The sequence below is a fragment of the Ziziphus jujuba genome, chromosome 4, assembly GCF_031755915.1.
Source record: "Ziziphus jujuba cultivar Dongzao chromosome 4, ASM3175591v1".
Classification (NCBI taxonomy): Eukaryota; Viridiplantae; Streptophyta; class Magnoliopsida; order Rosales; family Rhamnaceae; genus Ziziphus; species Ziziphus jujuba.
This window is the reverse complement of record NC_083382.1, coordinates 10,189,421-10,198,065: the sequence shown is the minus strand read 5'-3', so window position 1 is coordinate 10,198,065 and position 8,645 is coordinate 10,189,421. Positions and strand designations below refer to the sequence as shown.

General features: G+C 28.2%; 1 protein-coding gene across 1 annotated transcript; it reads right to left on the bottom strand.

Annotated features, from left to right (window-relative positions):
- Positions 1 to 5,226: 5,226 nt before the first annotated feature.
- LOC125422207 (23 kDa jasmonate-induced protein) lies at positions 5,227 to 6,875 on the bottom strand. Its single transcript, XM_048472830.2, has 2 exons — positions 6,294 to 6,875; positions 5,227 to 5,662 (listed from the first exon to the last, which is right to left on the bottom strand). Exons 1-2 carry the CDS (start codon positions 6,711 to 6,713, stop codon positions 5,468 to 5,470), a joined length of 615 nt encoding a protein of 204 aa, XP_048328787.2. The 5' UTR covers positions 6,714 to 6,875; the 3' UTR covers positions 5,227 to 5,467.
- Positions 6,876 to 8,645: the final 1,770 nt, after the last annotated feature.

The window sequence follows — 8,645 nt, the reverse complement described above, 5'->3', positions numbered from 1 at the left end:
ACTAAATTTATATTTGGAATTTTGATGCCAAAATTGAATGGAGTTAAATATTTTTGTATTATACATACTTTGGGTTTTAAGAATTTTCTTGAATTTGAGGTTTAATTTAATAATCATTGAATTTTGTTGTTAGAATATTTTATAATTAGATATTTGAAAAATATGTTTTATGTATTTGATATTAAGAGAATTTCCATCTAAATTATATTGCTGATTTATGTTATTTTAATAAATGTTTGGGTGCCAAAAATATATTTGGGAATTAAAAGAAATTGTGATTTCAATTTCCTTTTATAATTATTACGTTTATTGTGTGATTTAATTATATTTTGAATTTTGAGGAATTGAAGGAATATTTGTTTTAAATTATTGTTAATTTCATTGATGGATTTGAAATTGATGGAATTTATGCGATGGATTTATGATGATGATTTATAAAGAAATTGTGGAGAATTTACAGGTTTAATTGGATGGAATAAATCCGGTAGTATTTATGAGATTTTGAGATTTGAAAATAAATATATTGATTTTATGATTTTTAGATGCACCATACACATACTGGTGTTCTTTATACATGGATATTATTAGTGCGCAGGTGGATATGGTGAGTGCGCAGGTGGGTGTGAGTATCACACAGGTGATTATGGGGTTGTCCTGTGGCTGCCACCGGATGAGGGTAGGCCGCCCCTCCATGGCCGGGATGCCTGTTTGCAGCGGCGCGGTGGGACGCCACGTGACTGTATGCCGGTTTCTCTCTTTAACCTCCTGTCTTGCGGTGCTCGAGATGCTAGATACCGTTGTCGCCACTGGTATATAGTGGGTGCATCAAATGATTTTCACAACGTGATTTTAATCATACAATATTTTAGAATTTTATTTAAATTAAAATGTTTTTAATAGTGTTTTTATAAATTAAATTGTTTTGGTAATCTAAATTGAGTTCTATTATTAATTATTTGGTTTTATTTTATTCATCTTAATATTTTTTGGATCATTTTTGTTAATGTAAATTTTATTGTGTTTTCGTATTAATTGTTTACAATACTTTATTTCCAATTTAATATTTGTCATTAGTCTTACTTTTTATAACTATTTCTCACTAAAATTTTTGGATTATTAATTTATTATCATTTATTTGCAAATTATTAATTAAATATTTTCTAGATTTTTGGGGCATAAAATGTTGGGTTTTGCGAAAATGTTTTAAAAAGGGGACTTTTCTAACTGAGTGAATTGTGAGGGTTTTAAGGAAAAATATTATTTTTAACTACCTATTATTTAGTTACTTATTTTTTATTAATCAATTAACTAAGTTATTTACCTTTTTATTTTTATTATTGTATAGTAGATTAGGTTACTCACTGAGATGATTAGTATCTCATGTTTTTAAATTTAGTTCCCTTATGCCCAGGTTAGTCGACGTTGATCATCCGGTGGCGAGCTCGATGTCTTGGTTCCTTGTCGAAGACCAAAAGGCTTTTCCTTTCATTTCTATCTTGTATTAAATTTCATATTCGATTGTACTAATAACACTCTGTATACTGTTTGGACGTTTATTTATTTATTTCTGCATTGGTTATCTGTCATTTATTTGAAGTCCTGCAAACTTGTGTAAGTAAATTGTAGTAAAGTGGGAGAAATAAGGTGGTGCATATAGAAGTGTATTTTCAGTGCAGGAAAATTGTGGTAAGTCCAACCTTTAGGGGAGATACTGTCTGATTTTCCGTTGGGAGATTCGGTGGTGTTTCCCTGAGATCAGAGTTTGTCTAGGGTTTCAGTGAGGAATTTTGGACAGGTCCTGACAGTAGGCCGCCCCTCCATGGCCGGGACGCCTATTTGCAACGGCGCAGTGGGACGCCACGCGACTGTATGTCGGTTTCTCTCTTTAACTTCCTGTATGGCGGTACTCGAAATGCTGGGTACCATTGGCGCCACTGGTATATAGTGAGTGCATCAAATGGTTTTCACGACGTGATTTTAATCATACAATATTTTAGAATTTTATTTAAATTGAAATGTTTTTAATAGTGTTTTATAAATTAAATTGTTTTGGTATTCTAAATCGAGTTTTATTGTTAATTTTTTGGTTTTATTTATTTATTTAAATATTTTTTGGATCATTTTTGTTAATATAAATTTTGTTGTGTTTTCATATTAATTGTTTGCAATACTTTATTCCCAATTTAATATTTGTCATTAGTCTTATTTTTATAATTATTTCTCACTAAGATTTTTGGGTTATTAATTTATTGTCTTTTATTTGCAAATTATTAATTAAATATTTTCTGGATCTTTGGGGCATAAAATGTTGGGTTTTGCAAAAATGTTTTAAAAAGGAAACTTTTCCAACTGAGTGAATTGTGAGGGTTTTGAGGGAAAATATTATTTTTAACTATCTATTATTTATTTACTTATTTCTTATTAATCAATTAACTAAGTTATTTACCATTTTATTTTTATTATTGTATAGTAGATTGGATTACTCAGTGAGATGATTAGAATATTATATTTTTAAGTTTAGTTCCCTTAGGCCCAGGTTAGTCGATGTTGATTATCTGGCGGCGAGCTCGACGTCTTGGTTCATTGTCGAAGACCAAAAGGCTTTTCCTTTCATTTTTATCTTGTATTAAATTTCATATTTAATTGTACTAATAACGCTCTGTATACTGTTTAGACGTTTATTTATTTAATTCTGCACTAATTCTCTGTCATTTATTTGAAGTCCTGCAAACTTGTGGAAGTAAATTATGGTAAGGTGGTGTAGATAGAAGTGTATTTTCAGTGCAGGAAAATTATGGTAAGTCTAACCTTTAGGGGAGGTTCTACCGAATTTTCTATTGGAAGGTCCAGTAGGGTTTCTTTGGGATCAGGATTTGTCTGAAGTTCCAGTGAGAGATCTTGGACGAGTCCTGACAATATCTCTTATATATAAGCTAATTATATACATGTATATGTAAGCATATAAACAAAGACTTCAGTATATGGGTCTTCTAGTTTAATTACCAACTAATTATAAGTGATTAAGAAATTAAATATTTTGATAACATTAGGGAAATGCGACTTTGGGACAGAACTCATTGTTTAATTTTCATTGCCATATATCTCTTATGTCGAAGCTATATATATATATATATATAATGATTCCCAAAAAAAATGATTTTTAAAGACCAAGAAACAGTAAGCTAACCTGAAGGTGGTGTACAATGGCATAAGACCTCCTACCCTTTTTGGGACCTAGTGTCCTTATTGACACATTTTTTATAAGATATAGACTTTGATACTATTTGTAGCATCTACCTTCATTGCCCACTGTCTTGCTGTCACACTTCTAGTTGTGGGTCTACCTCCACTATTCACTGTCTTGCTAACACATTTCCAGTTGTAGATACAAAACTATGATACCATTTTAATACCATTTGTAATTTCCCATCTTCACTGGAAAACCTAGCTGGACCTAGCCACTGTATTTGGTATTTGTGATACTCTACCTCACTAGCGGACCTAGTTGGACCTAGCCACTATATTCAGTATATGGTTTTTTGTTAAGTATTTTCTAGGAGGTCACCTATCCTTAGACTACTCTCGTTTGAATATACTTAACTTCAGAATTCTTTCGAACTCTGAACCCAATCGCTCTAAAGAAGTTTTGACGTTATTAGAGTAACTAATACTACATTTTAACCATTTCTCATACGACTCCCAAATAATATGAGATTGAACAATAGATACTAGTGCCTCTTATACCTGCCCACACTGATCATTACAACTGTGGTTAACTTTTATTTCTTGAATATATACAACAAATAAATAGATGCAAAAACAACTTCTGTAGTAGTTTAATTACTAAATTTGAATTTAAAAAATGATAGAAAAATCAATTTTAAGTGAACTTTTACAAATGTTGGAGTATTATTGCATATAATTTTGAAACCTTTTCATTTAACAAAAATTGTTGTTTTTGTTCATTTTATTTATTATTATTTTAAATATTTGTACAAAAACTAACCTCTAAAGTAGGCCTAAGGCCCCTGAATCCTGGAATGCTCGTATTTATCTCAATTTAGAATACATGCAAAACTTTTATATTAAATTTATACATTTGACTATAACCAAACATAACGCGAAGCTAGTCACGGCATATTGAAATGAGAGAAAATTATCACGAAGAAAAAAAAAATTCTATTTTTATCACTGTGGATGAGTATAACTTCAACTAAATTATGTTTTTTTATGTCGTATTGGACAAGAATATTGTTCAAATAAACATTCTTAACCAAATAGTACTTATATCGAAATATTAGTTTCCCTTCAATTCCACAAAACCACAAAATAATGAAAGACCTAATAATGTTTCTAGCAAATGAATTTGAGACTAAAGTAATATTAAAACTTACGACATATCTATCTCAATGAGCTTAGTATAAAAGTGCTTGTTCCAAGCACCGTCATACGTAGGCACCGATAAAGGCAGTTTTTGGTAGTATATATGAGGAATTAACATATTTAATATGGGCCAAACTTGACAATCTTAATATTTAGCTCAACTATATACTGCTCGGCTCATTTAAATTTCTAGATAAGATTTAATAGGTTATAACATATGTAAACAGGTGAATCATGTTAATAAATTATAAATCTGTCAAACCTCTTAGTATGTGTGCTTTTAAAATTATCCAAGTATTATAATGTTGAAGATGTCTAATTTATTACTTGAACAAATACTGATTTGTTTTTTTTTTTTTTTTTCAATTCTTTAAAACTATGAAACAAACATGTCTATTGCAAGGTAGAGAAAATGAAATTTCATTTTATAACTGACATGTAATTAATTCAGATTTATTTTCTCAAACTTGAGTATGTAATGATAGGTTAAATTATTATTTAATGAATAGATCAGGTTCACCAATCTCAACATGATATTTGATGGACTAAATTTAACATGAATTTAACTTATATTAATACGACATATTGTCATAAGATCTATCCTGGATCCACAGCTGAATTACAATGATTATATCATTTGCCACATTTCACGTTGTTCATAAGTTAAAAAAATTGATTTGGGTAGAATTACTGATAGATTAAGATACACAATATTTGATTTCCAAATTTACTAACACAACAATAATATCAACATTATTTAACCACGTACATCGAAAAAAAAAGTAAAACAATATCACAAGATGGAACTTGGGAAAGCAAACACATTATTTTTATTTTTGAGAATAAACAAACACACTTTAGATGGCTGTCTCTCAGCTTTTCTATTATTTTTTACACACAATAATATTATTTATAGCTATATTTTATTCTTCAAAGTCATCCTATAATAAAGTACAATATCATAAGGTGAACCTTGAAATCCATCTGAATATGTAAATTCACACACTATGGATGACTATCTCACACCCTTATTCTTATAATTAATTATTTCATTAAATGCGATCAAGTATATGCTACACATGGTTCATGCATTTTCCAACGGCGGGTCTAAAGTAATTGTCGCAATTAATGCCGGGGTGTTGCCAGGGGTAATTGTCACAGTTGCTTTGAATCCATAGGGAGTGCGCTCGGTATGCTCCTGACCGGAATCATTCAGTTTTTCTCGAATAGCTTCCCAGTCATGTTCAACACTTTGAGGTTCTTCAAAAACAGTAAAGACCTGAAAAATTAACACAACTATCTAATTCTTATAAAACTATTAAACTACCAGGGAATACTTCTTTTGCGATAACACAATCATAATAAAAATTTTATTAACTTTTTTTTTCTTTTTCTTTTTTTGATTGGTAAGCAGCCCACAGCCTACTGGCTGGGATTGTTAAATGAGAATTGGCTAATAATAATAACAGTAATGAAAATAATGAAAATTTTTACTTTAGCCCATCTGTTAAAAAAAAAAAAAATAGTCAATGATTAAAAAGTATAATTTCATGGTTGACCTTAGTGAAAATATTTATATATATATATATATATTTATATATATTGTCTATATATGTAAACAAAAAAATGTTAAAATTTTCATGTTGTGTAAAATATGTAAATTGACCAGAGTTCCCCCCCCCCCCCCCCATTGGTTGATAACTTCGGACCTCACAAAATGGAAAAGTGTGGATGGTGCCATTAAGTTGTTGTTCCCCGTATGACATAGAAATTTACTTAAGTTTACAAGTAAAAAATGACGACCTTAAAGTGAAATAAAAATTAAACCTGTAATGAAACTCTTCAAATAAATATATTTATTTGTGAAAAATAAATAAATAATACATATTAATTAAATAAAAAAAACGTACCTTGTTTTCACCAATAAACCCTCCACTGTGCCATGCCAAAAGCCACTTGCAGAAACCTCCAATGCGACCGTTATTTGCAAAATAAACAACAGCCGCAGTTGATTGTCGCATAAATAAACCTGGTGCATAATCTCCAATATGCAAAAAAGTTCCCCACTGCCCATTTTCAATCTTTTGAGGGTATGATAAGGATTCATCAACGTGACCGGACCAATCATGATCGTAAACTAATTTTAAGGTGTGTCCGGTAGCATTATAAATATACCCAAACACATTTACAGGAATACCTGGTATGGGAAGCTTCCGATTCAGAGCAACTTGTGCCCTGTCTTCGCTGGTTATTGTTTCCTTGTTTGCATATTCAGGCAGTGCCTTCAACGTTTCATCGGTGATGGGATCGCCAAACACATTGGGTGCCATCTCCTTCTCTTTGAGCTAGCACAAAAATACAAATTCTCTCTCCCCTTTGATTTCAAGTGTTTATGAGGAAATTTAATCTAGTATATGCTAGCTTTGGAAATGGGAATGTGTATATATAGGCTCGCAGGCAATGCTAGAATTTCACAATTACAATAACCAAGTCTATTCGGTGAGTCTTTCTTTTTTAATATTTCGCATAGTCAGCCATATATATACACAATCAAGCTCCTAGAAGGTAATTGAATGTTTTACAATTAATACTTCCATTTTCAATTTATGAGATCTTTGAAAAATTAAGATTAAAAAAATTCATTTATAGTCATTTGAGTTTCTAAAAAAATTTATGTTGTCCAAAATAAAATTTTAGCATGTTATTAAATTGATATTTAATTAATGAAAAATCTAATGCTGAAATATGAATTCTTCAATTCACACCGGATTAACATGATAATTTCAGCAGCATCAGACATTCTTTTATTAGTTTACAGATTTTTGTGATTTAAAAATTAATTAATAATTTAATATGAATTTTAAGAATTACTAAAATGGGGAAGTAAACTTTGGAAAAACTATAAATGAAATTCAAAACATTTTGATTTTTGATAATAAAAGTTTTTATAATTAATCTTATGTAAGTTTGAACAAGATTTTGATATAGTAATGACACAGTCATGATTTTACGGTAAGAACATCTCTCATATATATAAATGTATGTATTTGCTCAATAATCACTTATTTATATGTGTTGAATGGCTATAAAACATTATTTTATCTTAAATTTGCTCGTGCAAGTTAATCTTTCATTATTTTATATAAAGTCAAAAAAAAAAATTATGTTTTCCCACCTTCTCTCTCCCTCTCTCTCTCTCTCTCTCTTAATATATTGTTCTCTTTCATAACTAATTATTGGTTTTGATATTGTTCTCTTTTTTAATCAAGCTCATATCAAGTCAATTTTTATAATTTTATAATTAGATATTATTTTTTTAATAATACTAGACTTATTAATTTATTTACCAAATAATATAACGGATGATATGATAATATTTTATTAATTTATTTTTTTTAAAAATTTATTTATCCATTTAAGAGTTCACTTATCAATATATATAGATTATATGAATGTAATACAATCAATAATATTTTAACACTTATTCTTTGGTAAATAAATTTAATCAATATTTTTTTAGTTACTTATACTAGTTCATAAATCACTTAGGTTATATTAGATTTACAAAATAGTTATTCTCATTAAATGGAAATATCTATTTATGGGAATAAAAAAATAAAATTGAATAATAATTCTTATTTATATGTTTGATAATAATAAAGAATTAGATTTAAAGTTTAGCCTTTAACAATATCAAATTTGGTTTAAATCAATAAAAATTCAACATTTATTTTATTTATATATTTTTTTAAATATGATAAACCATTTAAATTAAATATATTAAAAATATTATAAAAATATTTATTTAATGTTTATCTAGATAAGAATATGAAAATAGTACTTATGAGCTTTAGAAAAAAAAAATAGTTATTCTTTCAAATGAAAGATTATTTATTCTTTTAAAATAATTATTTGAAATAATTATTCCTTTATTTAAAAATATATCAAATATAAGAAAAATTAATACTAATATTATGGAATATTTATTCTATTTTTATATCCATTCTATATACTGGACGTTTGTTTAAAAATTTAAAATTTAAAAATCAATTAATAATTTATTATAAATTTTTTAACATATTAAAATTTTATTTAAAAATAATAAATTTTGTAAAAATCATAAACCGAATGTGAAACATATTGCTAAAGATAGTTTTGATGAACCATCAAATCAATCGAATATATGTGTGTGTGTGTGTGTGTATTGGCTTAACATCGATCTATATTGAATGGCTATAAAATATTATTTTATCTAAAACTTG

Coding starts and splice junctions, on each gene's coding strand:
- LOC125422207 (XM_048472830.2), bottom strand. CDS start 6,713: ATGGCACCCAATGTGTTTGGCGATCCCATCACCGATGAAACGTTGAAG. Junction 5,663..6,293: donor GGTTTATTGGTGAAAACAAG/GTACGTTTTTTT, acceptor TTAATTTTTCAG/GTCTTTACTGTTTTTGAAGA.